We start from the raw sequence: 15567 nt of genomic DNA, 5'->3' as shown, positions 1-15567 counted from the left end.
AAAAAAGTATCTTTCCTTCTAACAGACATGAGATGCTCAGATGAAAATGAACTCTTATATTTAAGAATAAATATCTATTTATTTCTTCCAGCCTTAGAGTATAACATTTGATTGAAATGGATATAATAAAGGATGAATATATTACTATATTACATAGTGTATCGATCATTGATCGCGGTCAGTTCTTGGACGGCCTAAATTACGAGTTTATAGAAGGTACTCGAACTCACCATCCGATTCCCTCTGACAGTTTCGGCATCGTATCGCGATAAAGAACCTCGGAGGTAACGCAAGTAACATGGCGGAAGGTTTGAGAGATTTTTGACTATTTAACAGTACACTCCCTTTTAATTGGATATGCGTAATGATCTGTTTATTTTTGAACTATGAGGGGCCATTGAGTTAAGTTGACAACCTGTATTAAGGAAGCTACAAAATCTGATCTGCGCCGTCACTTCTCTGGTCTTCATCTTGCTAGCTAGCCGACGTTAGCGGGCGTTCATCTAGCTATCTATCGAGTTGTATTTGTCGCGATCTTAACCAGCCAAGAAGGGGACGATGATTCTAAAGCTGACTTCAACAGTTGAATATATGTGGAAACTACTATCTTTCTTGAATACAATTTCAATCTGTGCAATTTCACACCCTTTTTATAGTCAACAGTGTTCGTGCCTAAACATGTCACTCCTTCATGTCTATCCTTGCAAAACGATGTATTATTATTAATTATTTGAAGATAAGTCTATTGCGAAAAAATAGTTTGTGATGTCGATCTATGGTTTAGAGAAGAACGTTGTACCATTGTAGACAGTAGTTGGAAGGCAATTGTAGCCTAAATTTGATTGATTCACCAGAGGAAGATGTGTATGCAGACTCCGAAATAGACAGTAGAATGCAATAACTGCTTCGGCATTGCGCCGTCAATGTTGAACTTGTAGTGATGCTATGCTTACAGTACACACCAGTTGATGCAATAAAACCTTGCGAAATAACAATTTTCGATCTCTGTGTATACAGATCTTCTTACACACATGTCGAAACTTGATATTTCTTGAGCAAGCCTATTCATCTCATTAGATCTGTGATTTACAATTGTGTCTATTATTAAAATAAAGACATAACCTTACGACACATGCTGTGTATGTCATATGCAACATGAAGATTTTATTGGACATTTAATGTTCATTCGTTGCAACTCTGCATGGAGCTGATAGGAGTGTTGAAAGCCCCCCCCCCCCACACACACACACACACACACACACACACACACACACACACACACACACACACACACACACACACACACACACACACACACACACACACACACACACACACACACACACACGGACAATCTGTTCGTCATGACCAAAAACTTTGCTAGTAACGTTTTTTTTTTACAAGAGCGGGCAAAGTAATGTGCCTCCTCAGCACTCTGTCTTCACTAAAACTTTACTGGGTGAAGGAAAAGGGAAGGAAATGGGCCTCAGTGGAAGTATGTACAATCTTAGCTGACACTCCTAAAAGCACAAGAATTGCGTAGCAGGAATTGTGCCTCCAGCTTAATTTGTTTTGTTTTTTTAAATGATCCAATGAGATGTTAGGCTGTATTTTGTCGTAGGCTTAACAATTGCAACCGACCATCAATAACTGATACTTGGAAGTTGTATGTGTTTGAACAAAATGACTGTAAACCTATTACTGCGACTCAATATGGCTTTATTAAACAGTTGTATTTTTTCAGTAAACACAAACAGTTTAGCTTTTTGCCTTAAAAAAGCACTCATGAATCCCTTCTTCCCGTGTCTTCTTTCCTGTTCCTCCTCCTCTTTTCTTTCATCCTCGTCCACATTTTCATCTGTCTCCCCCCCCCCCCCCCCCCCTTGTTTGTTTCATCCACATTATCCTCTCTCTTCTCCTTCTCCTCCTCCTTCTTCTCTTGCTCCTCCTCTTTTGTTTCATCCTCATCCACCTTCTCCTCGGTTCCCCCCCTCCTCTCCTTCCCTACACCTTGGACCGGACAGAGGAGGTGGCCAAGCTGAAGAAGCACCTGGCCCTGCTCCGGCAGGAGTATGTGAAGATGCAGCAGAAGCTGGCCGACACGGAGCGTCGGTACGCCATGCTGGCAGCCCAGGCGAACAGCCAGGGCGCCATCAGCCCCAACGCCCCACCTTCCGGGGACACCTTCATCAGCCGTCTCCTGGAGATAGTGTGTGAGCTCTACCAGCAGGAGCAGTACAGGTGAGCGGAAGAGCTTGGTTAATATGGGGTGGTTTGAAGGGCAGGTAGGTAGGTGCTCCACTCCCTCCCTGCCAAAGTGTGGTGTTTCAACAAATGGTAGTGGATTCAATTGGTTTGTTTCAATGTTTGATTCTAGTCATTGGTTGGTTTATTTGCACCCTACAAACCCCAACACACTTGTTAAATGTACATGAATGAAATTTATTGTTGCCTTATCAGTTGTATTTTTCGTCTCATTGTTGAAGGATTTTGTTGTTCATACTGCAGTGATCTGAAGGTGAAAATCGCAGGAGAGCGACTCCATGCCCATAAGTTTGTGTTGGCCGCTCGCACTGATGTGTGGAGTTTGGCCAACCTGGCCTCCACATCAGATCTGGACCTATCTGGTGAGAAGCCCCGCGTGGCACACCGTTCACACCACACCTATCCAGGATCACAACCAGTCTTTCAGATTTCCTAATGAACAGCCCATTTGTGTGGCAAATTCACTCAACCCTCTAAAACTGTGTAGATACCAAGCCTGAGGTCGCCATGGCGATGTTGCGCTGGGCCTACACGGATCAGCTGGAGCTCAATGAGGACGACGTCTTCCTGGTGGACTTGATGAAGCTCGCCAACCGCTTCCAGCTGCATCTTCTGCGAGAAAGGTGAGCTCCAGAGCTCCCCGACTCCTCTGAGACGACTGCTCGATGCAGCTGTAGCTCCGACTACAGCGCTGTCTGTATGCCACCGTTATGGTCAATAACCGTAGGGCTGCTTCTTATCATTATTTTATTTTTTTTATCATGCATTATCACATTTTCCATTTAGTCTTTTAATGACAACAATAATAAGAAATATATATCTATATATGTTATTTTTCTAATAAACTGAATTGGACAAACGTAACCATAGTGGAAGATGTTTGATGTAGTGACCAGATAAACCACGAAGCCATGAATATATTAGCAAAATGTTCTTCAATTCCTTTTCAATTGATTAAATGTTCAATGTGAAACCAGGGAATTCGGCTGTAGAAGGTCACCTGTCCTGTCACCCGGCAGCCAATAAATAACCAGAGCAGACCATTTCAAAGAGACAGCCCGACGATGCTGGGGTCAATGTACGCCAGCGCGGCATTTAGATGCATCCATAAATCAATACAAGCCCTTTTTTGATGACTAATGTGGCCATCTGCCTGATCCTGCCAGCATAGAATGTCTTTTTTTTAAATGGCGCTCTCTGCTGTGACAGTGTTACGCAATGCTCAAAACCAAAACCACTCTTTTGGTCTCAAGTTTCTAATGTCTCCTTGTGTTCTTTTGGGTAGGTGTGAGAAAGGAGTGATGTCCTCTGTGAATGTGAGGAACTGTATCCGCTTCTACCAAACGGCAGAGGAGCTCGATGCCACCACGCTGATGAACTACTGCGGGGAGATCATAGCCAGCCACTGGGTGAGCGATGCTGCATGTCAAGGCTGTCAGGGTGAATCATCTCGTAAACCCTTTCCCGGGGTGGTCAAGGTTACGTTTACGGGCCAGAGGGGTGGGCTATCCACCAGCGTCGTTATGCACCGTTGGCTTTTCTATGATCTTGAGACGCGGTTTATAGCCATCCACTCCACAGCCGCGCACACACACTCTTTCTATCAAAATGTGGCGTAATAGTAATAGCTTTTTCTGATCAAGAGGAAACCAAGCTGGTGCCTCGGTTGGGTGGTCGCCGTAGAGAGCGCAGCCAGCAGGGACAGACTTTTTTTTTTAAAGAAAGCGTGTTGCTGTTTCCAGGACGACTTGAGGAAAGAGGACTTCAGCACCATGAGTGCCCAGCTGCTCTTCAAGATGATCAAATCCAAAACGGAGTTCCCTCTCCACAAAGCCATCAAGGTGGAGCGCGAGGACGTGGTCTTCCTTTACCTGATAGAGATGGACTCGCAGGTCAGCTCCAGCACCCTCCCCCACCCCTCCTGTGGTATCCCCTCCCCAGTCAAGTGCTATTTATTCACCCCCCCCCCTTCATCTGCCTCCACGTTCAGCTGCCCGGGAAGCTGAATGAGCTGGACAACAATGGCGACCTGGCGCTGGACTTGGCGCTCTCTTGCAAGCTGGAGAGCATCGCCACCACGCTGGTCAACAACAAGGCCGACGTGGACATGGTGGACCAGAGTGGCTGGAGCCTGCTGCATAAAGCCATCCAGAGAGGTAGGGGGCAGGAAGGTGGAGGTCAGAGGTCAAGTTTAAATAGGTCAATAAGTTCAGCTTGGGTTTTATTTTTTATTTAACCACCATTTATCCAGAACATTTACCCGGATAAATATTCTGGAACATTTATCCAGAACATTGAATTACTATTACTAGGTCAACTTTAAATTACTAGGTCAACTTTAAAGGGGACATATCATACCACCAGGTGTGAGTGTAATTAACCATTACAAGCCGTTTTCAAAATGTGCAGGATTGTGACATCACAGGTGGGCGTGTCCACCTAGACGTGTGACGCATAGATGAGCAACGTTTGCTACTGTCCACTGGGTAGGCTGGTAGACTGATCCATCCAGCACACATCTAGGTGGACACGCCCACCTGTGATGTCACAATGAGACGGCTTGTAATGGCTAATCCCACTCACACCTGGTGGTATGATATGTCCCCTTTAAATAGTACAATGAATTCAGCTTGTGTTTTTTTTGTAATGAAACACCATTTATCAAGAACATTTATCTGGCTACATGTTCTTGAACATGTAGCCAGAGCATTGAATCACTATCAGGATTAGCTGCTTACGGACCACGACACAGCAGTAGCCTACCAGCTGGAGGGCTGTAAATCACCAGTATAATGACTCCTACCCTCCCCCCCCCCCCCCCCCCCCCCACCAACCCCAGGCGACGAGTTCGCCTCCACCTTCCTGATCCGCCACTCGGCCCAGGTGAACGCGGCCACGGTGGGGGCGGTGGAGACGCCCCTCCACCTGGTCTGCTCCTTCAGCCCCAAGAAGCACTGCGCCGAGGTGATGAGCGGCATGGCCCGCATCGCCGAGGCTCTGCTCAAGACCGGCGCCAACCCCAACATGCAGAACAGCAAAGGCAGGTGAGTTGCCATAGCCTCCTTTGGCCTCACCTGAGAACCATGGCATGTTTGTAAAGAAGTTGAAACGCGAACTGAAATGTTGGTCTGTGGTAAAATGGGGATTAAGAAGACTTTTTGGTTGTTTGCCACTTCTATGAAATGCTGTGTTGTTCTTTGCTTCTTCCTTTAGTGTCTTTATTCTAGGTTTGTTTTTCATATTTAGTTCCTTGTTTGTCGTCTCTTTAAGTTCCGATGCATGCTGCTGGATAGACAAAGTGAATAGAATGAGGTAGTGAGGGTTAGCGATGTATTGAACTTGTTTCTATACACCTCTCACTACTGCTTTCGATTATAAATGAACAAAGATGACTTTCTCCCTGCCACCTCCACAGAACCCCGCTGCACGAGGCCGTGGCGTCGGGGAACGAGCCGGTCTTCAGCCAGCTACTGCAGTGCAAACAGTGAGGCCCTCCACACGCCCCTGTGTGGCCCGTTTTGTCTTTCTGAATCGTTATTTATGTTTGTGAAGAACGAGACTGATCAGTCTAATTCTCTCCCTTAATCTCAAAATGTTTCACTTCTATTGTATTTGCATAGCCCTTAATCACCATAACAGTCTCAAAGGGCTTAACAGGCCAAATATTTATGACAGCCCCCCCTGACCCAAGCCCCCATGAGGGCAAGAAAAAACTCCCTTAATCAGCAAGGAAGGAAATCTTGAGGAGGAACGCAGAGTGGGGGTTGCAGAGTGCAATGGTTGCCATAATTGACGTACATACATACATACATACATACATACATACATACAATGTATGTATGTATGTATGTATGTATGTCATACATACATACATACATACATACATACATACATACATACATACATACATACATACATACACAGGCAGATCATTCCGTTGGTTGGCACTGGCTTTTGGCACTGACTTTATGTCAGTCTTTCTCAGACGCCCTCTCACTTCTGGCACGCTACCCCGGGCCTAGCGAATTAACGCTCTGAGATGGCGCTAAGCCGCCCGCCCCGTCGTCACCAGCGTTTGCTTCCCTCCCTTAATCTCGGGTCAGGCTGGACCTGGAGCTCAAGGACCACGAGGGCAGCACGGCGCTGTGGCTGGCCCTGCAGTACATCACGCTGGCCTCCGACGACTCCGTCAACCCCTTCGAGGACACGGCCCCGGTGGTGAACGGCACCGCCTTCGACGAGAGCAGCCTGGCCGCGCAGCTCATCCAGAGGGGCAGCAACCCCGACGCCCCCGACCTGGGCACAGGTACTCCCACACCAGAGAGCCACGCCTGGCCTCGTCTCGTTGACGCCCTTTAGACACTGGATGTCTTCTCTTGGCTGCTACTATTATGGTGTCCACATATGAACGCATCAGAGCTGTAGCAGATATGATTTTGGATTTATTTGGCTATATATGAAGACGGAGACCTGGCTTTGTTCAACTAATCCCCCCCCCCCCCTGTGCAAGTCTGCATAGGGGGGAAGATTTATTAAAAACCTCCCCTTTTCTCCTATGCATTTCAACCGACGTTGTGTTGTACAACTGTGTTTCATTGGGAGCATTTACATACACCACTCCGATTTATTTGAAATGTCCTCGATCATTTACCTACACTAGTTTACAGCAGACTCCAGCGGCCTGCTAGCCGAACCAGATCATGGCAAGGACGGCTCATTGCCGCTTATAGTTAATTCATTGTTTTTCTCCCAGCATCCTAGCACTGCAGACGGTCTAGATTTTAAAACATTCATGTTGTCTTCCTCTCCCCTTCCACCAGGCAACTGTCTGATGCAGAGGGCGGCCAAGGCGAGCAGTGAAGCTGCCGCACTCTTCCTGGCCACCCATGGTGCGCTGGTCAACCACGTCAACAAGCTGGTGAGTGGTGATGTCGTGTTACACCCCACGCAGTCACCACAGAGGTCACAAGGCAGACGCGATGCCTCGCTCACAGTTCACATTTGTGTGGCAGTGTGGTTTGTGCTCTATCTCTTGAGTACTGCTAGTAATATACCTCTGTGTTGTTCTATCGCCCACAGATGGTTATTTTTCTTATTAGTTCATCATTTTTAGTACCAGTCGGCATACATAGTTTATGTATACACTATACCAGTTGTTACAGTCAAATTGTTCTGCTGTACATTTCCTATACAACATGCATCAATGTTCACCACCCTAGTATTATTTAAATGTTCCCTTCTACCCATCAGGGCGAGACCCCCCTCCACACGGCCTGTCTGTGTGGTCTGGCCGGCCTGACTGCGGAGCTGCTGCAGCAGGGGGCCAACCCCAACCTGCAGACCCTCAAGCCCGCGTCCGAGGACCCCCCTGCCCTGGCCCTCCAGAGCCCCCTGCACATGGCCATCGCCAACAACCACCCGGACGTGGTCTCCGTCATCCTCGAGCAGAAAGGTCAGTGCTCCCCAGGGGGGTCAAACGATGGAAGAGCTTGGAGTTGAAAAAAGTCGATTTATTTATATTTATATTTTTATTTATAAAAGTCGCGCTTAAAGGTGGATGTATGTTGCACCACCAAGTCGTGTGCCGTGTTCGGATCGCCCTTGACCTGTCAGTTGGGGCGTGGGTGTTGTTAACTGTCCATCTCCTGTCGACCGCTCCGCTGCAGCCAACGCCCTTCACGCCACCAACAACCTCCAGATCATCCCCGACTTCAGCCTCAAGGACTCCATGGACCAAACGGTGCTGGGTTTAGCCCTGTGGACAGGTACACTCCCCCCACTCCGTCCGTAACCTCCCCACTGCCTACCATCGGCCCACGCGGGTTCAACCATGCCAAGGACGCCCGGCCTTTGAGTCTTAACGTGTGGGGTTCTGCGTCTCAGGCATGCACAACGTCGCCGCCCAGCTGCTGGGCTCCGGGGCCTCCATCAATGACACCATGGCCAGGGGGCAGACCCTGCTGCACATGGCCATCCAGAGGCAGGACAGCAAGAGCGCCCTGTTCCTATTGGAGCACCAGGCGGACATCAACGTCAGGTATGTCTGGGCGGCCGGAGGGTCCGCACTCCCCGATGTCAGCAGTCTAATCAAAAGCACCTCTGAGTTGTCTCCCCTCAACCTGCTCATTGACGCCATGCTTTGAAAGCGTCTGCTAAATAGTAAATAGAGGAGCGTCTGATAGAGGAAGCTTAAAAGCCGAGCTTAAAGAGGAAGTAATAATTTAGATATTTTTTCCATGGTTCTCAACAATAATTGTTTGACATTTTGTTGAAGCTTAAATGAGGCGGGAAGATTATAGTTAGGAGCGTAGCATATCAATAAATCATAGGGTTGGACCATATTGAGGAATGTCCTCTAGCATGGTTGCTTATCTATGGCCTGCAGGGAGCATCATCTTTTATGCGCTGACGAGCGCGCTCTCTCTGCTCGTTAATGTTCACTTGATTTCGGTCCCTCTTGGCAATTGATTTCTCTCATGCATCTTCTTCAAAGTGCCTCCCGCCCTCTCTCTTTCAGGACACAGGAAGGTCAGACGGCGCTGCAGCTGGCCATCAGCAACCAGCTCCCCCTGGTGGTGGATGCCATCTGCACGCGTGGAGCCGACATGTCGGTGGTGGACGAGAAGGGGAACCCGCCCCTTTGGCTCGCCTTAGAGAACGGCTTAGAGGACATTGCCTCGACGCTGGTGAGTCCTGTGGCTCTCTCTCACGCCGCCGGTCACTGTGTTTCTGTCTCCGTGTGTGTCACTGGATTTCGGTTGTTGACGGTGTAGAGCTGGGGTTGCCAATGCGGTGCCCACGGGCCCAAAGACAAGTTTAGGGTGCAGCCTGCCAACACATTCGCATCGGCAGGCTAAGATACCCCCACTTTGCCACGTGTTTTGGATCTATTATTGGATAAGGCAGTAGTGGTCACATGGTGTTTGTACAGAACAGTGCAGCTTTTTTAAGTTGTCTAATGTTTCATTACATAATTTACTATCTCTGAGGAGTAACAATACTGCACTTATACCACTGCCACTTAGTTCTGAAACAATTGATCCATTTGTTTTGTTATGAACCTGATTGTACAGCACTTGCATTTTGGTTGTAGTAACTCCAATTCTGAATGTATACTTGTTCTCAGCCTCATCTAGTAAGTCACTTTGGTTGCAAGCGTCTACCGAATGACTCCTTTAAAACGGCTAGCTACTATCCTCAAAGAGACTGGGCGTCTCAGTGGTGGAGGATCTATGAGAATAGGGTGGTAGACTGAGACCTTTGTCTTTCGGGGGGGTTCACCAGGTGCGACATGGCTGTGACGCCACCTGCTGGAGCGCGGGTCCCAGTGGCTGCCAGCAGACCCTCCTCCACAGGGCTATAGACGAGAACAACGAGGTGTCCTCCTGCTTCCTCATACGCAGGTCTGTACACACGCACGCACACACACACACACGCGCACACTTTGTGCTTGTTTCCAAGGGATAAGGGCCTAGAACCTTTGTGTTTAGCATCTATATATATATACATATATACACAATGTACAACTGGGAAAATTGTATGTGAATTTTGGATGGGGGGAGAAAAAACGTAAGGATTGTGATTCTCATTTATTTACAAGATTACATAATTGTATCCATGCTTTTCTCTGCTCTCATGCCATCATCTTCCCTACAGACATCTTAGCGCACAGCGGGCTGGAGTAGATCCTGAAATCACATCAGGAAATCGTTCTGATTAGATTTTGAATATACTCGAGGCTCCCAAGATTCGAAATCGAATCGCGAGTTACCGCAATATTCCCGCCCCTAATGTTTCTCTCTCTCTCTCTGTGTGTGTGTGTGTGTGTGTGTGTGTGTGTGTGTGTGTGTGTGTGTGTGTGTGTGTGTGTGTGTGTGTGTGTGTGTGTGTGTGTGTGTGTGTGTGTGTGTGTGTGTGTGTGTGTGTGTGTGTGTGTATCAGCGGCTGTGACGTGAACAGCCCCAGGCGGCCGGGCCCCAACGGGGAGGGGGACGAGGAGGCCAGGGACGGCCAGACCCCCCTCCACCTGGCGGGCTGCTGGGGCCAGGAGGAGACGGTGCAGTGCCTGCTGGAGTTCGGAGCCAACGTCAACACACAGGTCCAGCAACACTGCTCTTACCTTTGTATTTTCCCGCAGACTGCTGGAGGCTTAGTGGGGCGCCTTCGGCCCATTTTGTTTATGTTTCGGCGGAGGAGGTAGGAGAGAGCTGCCGGATAAGTGACTCATAATTGACACAGGGCCTAACGAACATAGTAATTATTGGAGTCTTAACTGTGGACACAGCTCAGCCCGGTGTTTAAGTATTTTAATTGAATCCCCCCCCCCCCCCCCCCCCCCCCCGACAATTATCCCCACAGGACGCCGAGGGCCGTGCGCCGATCCATGTTGCCATTAGCAACCAGCACAGCGTCATCATCCAGCTGCTCATCTCGCACCCGGACATCCGCCTCAACACCCGCGACCGGCAGGGCATGACGCCGTTCGCCTGCGCCATGACCCACAAGAACAACAAGGCCGCCGAGGCCATCCTCAAGAGAGAGCCCGGGGCTGCAGAGCAGGTGGAGCACTCACTCACTCACTCACTCACTCACTCACTCACTCACTCACTCACTCACTCACTCACTCACTCACTCACTCACTCACTCACTCACTCACTCACTCACTCACTCACTCACTCACTCACTCACTCACTCACTCACTCACTCACTCACTCACTCACTCACTGATGACAAACTCTCCTAAAACAAAGTGATAGGCAGCCAAATGCCTAATCTAACAGAGACGGATGCCAATGAAGCAGGTCTGAAGGTTGCGATTGGCCCAGATCATAAACATTGCAACATTAATGACACTGAAGCAGCTCAGCCAAATTTTCGACACTGCTCCTTGCCTTCCGCTTGATCACACCTGGCTACCGCCCTTCTCTTTGAGTATAGTGAACGAGCAAAAAGGAAGGAGGATGTAAGAAAAAGTTTTCAAATGCAGCAACTCCTATCTACTTGGACCCCTACTCTATTGGACCCACCACCCATTTATTAAAACGAACCAACCCGAGTGACCACCCGTTTCCTGTCCTCTCTTCCAGGTGGACAACAAAGGGCGTAACTTCCTCCACGTGGCGGTGCAGAGCTCGGACATCGAGAGCGTGCTGTTCCTCATCAGCGTCCAGGCCAACGTCAACTCCCGCGTGCAGGACTCGGCCAAGCAGACGCCCCTTCACCTCGCCGTCCAGGCCGGCTCGGAGATTATCGTCCGCAACCTGGTAATGCAGTTTGTCTTTCCACTGGATAATCAGTGACGCACGATATTTAATCGGAATAGGCCAATAAGTAGCTGACAATTTAATAACATGGCATCAGTATCAGTCCATAGAAGAAACATGCCTGATAGTCATGCATTCATTCTGTGGCAACAACACATGATTCATATATAGTTGTAGCTAAGGCAGTCGGGGATGGGAAATTTCCTACATGAATATAATATGTCTGTAACTGGACCTGCAACTACACAATTGATACCCCTGCCAATGGAATTTGAATATACTTTAAATACTGTGCTTTTTATGTATACGTTTTTTATCTGATGTGCTCTATGGCTGGCTGATATCCCGGCTATGCGTTTCTACTGCAATGGACTTGATTGATCAATTTGTGAAACCGTCTCCAGTTGCTGGCTGGGGCCAAGGTGAACGCACTGACCAAACACAGACAGACGGCTCTGCACCTCGCCGCCCAGCAAGACCTCGCTACCATCTGCTCCGTGCTGCTGGAGAACGGGGTGGACTTCGCCGCCGCTGACGAGAACGGCAGTAATGGTAACCATCCAAGGCTTCTGTGTATTGAATGCTATTATGCGTGGGTGATTGAATAATCAATATGTGTATAGTCCTTAAAAGCTACAAGCAATCTTCAGTGCGTCCGACATTTCGATCCATCATAACTTTCTTGTTTTGTATATCATTTATACAAGTGTTGTTGTTGTTTTTTTTATGTTGAATAAGCAGATGCCTTTTTTTAAAGGTAGAGTTCTTTAGAGATTAGTGTAATTGGCCAATGTTGTGTGGAGGACATTGTTTGTGTGTGTGCATGGTGTCTGACCAATGCTCTGTTGTCCTGCAGCTCTGCACCTAGCTGTGATGCAGGCTCGACTGAACAACGTCCGAGTGCTCCTCACAGAGTCCAACGTTGACGCCGAAGCCTTCAACCTCAGGTATGCCTAGCATCTTCAACCCCAGGAACACCTCAGGCTTAATTACACTCTTCATTTCAATGCAACATCTGGGTGTATCCGCAGGATCGGATCTCGGTCACATTGGGATCTTTTAATGCAACCTGGTATTACCATCCCAAAGTTGGGTGGCCCGTATTGTGAACACATTTATCGTAGTGTGCACACAACATGTGTTTGCAGTTACCTGGCCGAGTAATTCAAACCAGTCCCAATAGCCTGCAATCTTGCCTGGAAAAGCCTGCATCAGGCATATAATATTGTGATAATAAATTAAACCAAAACTGCTTTTCTGTAGTGTAACCGAGGCCCTAGTGCCTTCATCTTGGGTACACCTCCCATCATTAGTTTCCTCCGAAGGATGTCACTCCACGGACAGACGGATAGAGATTAATCCTGACTATCTTAACTGTCTGCCCTCTCCACAGGGGTCAGTCGCCGATGCACGTCCTGGGGCATTATGGGAAGGAGAACGCTGCGGCCATCTTTGAGTTGTTCCTGGAGTGCATGGCCGAGTATCCCCTGGACAAACCGGACAACGAGGGCAACACGGGTAGGGAACCCCTTTTGGAGGTCGGCCGCCCGGTTCCACGTGAGTTGTGTTTGGTCTTCTCTCTCCGGCGGACTGAACACCCCCCTGTCCTCCTCCAGTTCTGCTGCTGGCCTACATGAAGGGAAACGCCAACTTGTGCCGCGCGATAGTTCGGGCCGGCGCGCGCCTGGGGGTCAACAACAACCAAGGAGTCAACATCTTCAACTACCAAGTGGCCACCAAACAACTCCTCTTCCGCCTACTAGGTTAAACACCCGCACACTGTAGCAACCTTGCATTTTTAAAAATAATGATAATAATTTGAGAGAGGAAAGGTGTGAATGTGAGGTAATAATCCCTGTTTTTTTCCCTGTCGGCTGGTCGGACTAGATATGCTGACCAAAGAGCCCCCGTGGTGTGACGGATCCAACTGCTACGAGTGTGCTAACAAGTTTGGCGTCACCACACGAAAGCATCACTGGTCAGTCGTGTAACATACCATTCTTTGACTGTTTAGTACAGCGGTCGGCTGTTTTATACTCTGCCGTACGTCAAACTTACCCACGTCTCACTCTTTTTTCTCTCTCTCTCTCTCTCTCGTTCTCTCGAATCTATCTCGTTCTCTCTCGATCCATCTCTCTCTCTCGATCTATCTCGTTCTCTCTCTCGATCTATCTCTCTCTCGATCTATCTCGATCTATCTCTCTCTCAATCTATCTCATTCTCTCTCTCTCTTTCTCGTTCTCTCGTTCTCTCTCTCTCGTTCTCTCTCTCGATCTATCTCGTTCTCTCTAACTCTCTCTCTCGTTCTCTCTCGATCTATCTCTCGATCTATCTCTCGATCCATCTCGTTCTCTCTCCCTCTCGATCTATCTCGCTCTCTCCAGCCGCCACTGTGGGCGCCTGCTCTGCCACAAGTGCTCGATCAAGGAGATCCCCATCATCAAGTTTGACCTCACCAAGCCCGTGAGAGTGTGTGACATTTGCTTTGATGTCATGACGTTGGGAGGGGTGTCCTAGGGTGCACTTGGCTCTGGCTAACCCCGCCACCCCACCCTCCCACCCTCCCACCCGAGGCTCAGAGGTGAACTTGGCAAGGGGCCCGTATAGCAAGGACTACAGTAGCGGGGGGACCTCTTCATATCCTTGAACCACCGCCTGCACACTATTATACTCTTCTAGAAATTATCAATGTTCCGGAGGGACTCCCCCAAGTAGAAGTTGAAACAAAAATTGTGTGTGTGTGTGTGTGTGTGTGTGTGTGTGTGTGTGTGTGTGTGTGTGTGTGTGTGTGTGTGTGTGTGTGTGTGTGTGTGTGTGTGTGTGTGTGTGTGTGTGTGTGTGTGTGTGTGTGATCCTATGCGAGAGTATGAGAAGCTTGTTGCCAGTTTTGGCAACGGGTTGAACAAGTATGCATGGAATGGGACGGTTTTACGATTGTTTTTTGTTGGGCTAAACATCTCAAGTGCTTTTTCTTTTTTATGGATCATGAAACGATTATGAACGTGTGCGCGGACCATCACATCCGCCTACAGAGAAGGAGGCCCTCTTTTCTGTTGAGTCATCACTTTGGAGGAAACAAACTGCCCATGGATACTACCATATATAATCGTTTCATAGACGGCAGGGTTCAGCTTTGAATTAAAATCCCCTTGAGATTCCTCCTCAGGGCTCTTAGCATTTATTAAGCATCCACTCATAAGCCTTCATCTATACGGCCATCGTCATTTCCTCAAGCAGATGTTGTCTGAACAGATGCGAAAGTAAACGCACAGTATGTGAGAAACGAAAAACAAATGTTCTTAGATATGGTTCAGCTCCTCCTTGAACCATAGTTTATAATATTGTTTTTGAACAAAAACAAAACAATGTATGGCACTACAGTGGCAGAGACCAACGCTTGCATAAACAAATGGCCGGTTTGCACATATACTGCAACCATACTGTCAGAAACCCTATTCCAATTTGATAAAAATGGTTAATCTTAAAACGTTTTTTAAATAATGGGTTTCCAGTTTGTAAACAGTCCAGAAAGGAAATCTCAATATAATCCAAATTAAATCTCAAAGACCGATTATGCCTTTAGCATGTCATTATTTTTAGCCTTCAAATCTTGTCATAATCATAATATATACATATAAATATATATGTGCTTTGCTCACAAAAGGATTACATTCCATTTTTATCGGCCTCTTACGGGGTTTGTGTTGTGATTGGTCAACACAAGCCTCTGATTGGCCGAGTCCAGTCGTCTTGATCACGTTTTAATGCTTCTTGATTGCTTGGCCTAACAGGTGCACTTTATCAAGAGGACATTTTGGATCACTAAGGAGATTAAGTGGCTGAGGGGTGGCTTGGAGAGGGGCCGCTTTAGGTATTGTTAAATTGTACAGATAAATGTGATATTTTTGACCACTACAACTGTTTTGTACCTAATGCAGTTTGTGCTTGTCATTGTGACAAACTTAAAAAAAAAAAAAAAAATCTTGGCCTCTGTTAATCTTTTATGCACAGTGTATTGTATCTGTATGCTCAGATATCT

The 15567-nt window shown here is 47.8% G+C and overlaps 1 protein-coding gene across 1 annotated transcript; it reads left to right on the top strand.

Annotated features, from left to right (window-relative positions):
* Window positions 1-227: 227 nt before the first annotated feature.
* ankfy1 (ankyrin repeat and FYVE domain containing 1) lies at window positions 228-15525 on the top strand. The gene is made up of 25 exons (XM_030360812.1): window positions 228-308; window positions 2025-2241; window positions 2509-2627; window positions 2753-2888; window positions 3551-3674; window positions 4008-4157; window positions 4256-4421; window positions 5105-5309; window positions 5681-5749; window positions 6369-6571; window positions 7086-7183; window positions 7516-7717; window positions 7932-8030; window positions 8149-8302; window positions 8783-8951; window positions 9550-9668; window positions 10207-10363; window positions 10624-10824; window positions 11352-11528; window positions 11933-12080; window positions 12385-12475; window positions 12922-13046; window positions 13145-13291; window positions 13416-13506; window positions 13913-15525. The coding sequence occupies exons 1-25, from the start codon at window positions 299-301 to the stop codon at window positions 14043-14045; spliced, it is 3510 nt and encodes a 1169-aa protein (XP_030216672.1). The 5' UTR covers window positions 228-298; the 3' UTR covers window positions 14046-15525.
* Window positions 15526-15567: the final 42 nt, after the last annotated feature.

This window comes from Gadus morhua, chromosome 7 (assembly GCF_902167405.1).
Source record: "Gadus morhua chromosome 7, gadMor3.0, whole genome shotgun sequence".
Lineage (NCBI taxonomy): Eukaryota > Metazoa > Chordata > Actinopteri > Gadiformes > Gadidae > Gadus > Gadus morhua.
Note: the sequence above shows the minus strand (reverse complement) of the source record. Positions and strands in the feature narration are given on the sequence as shown.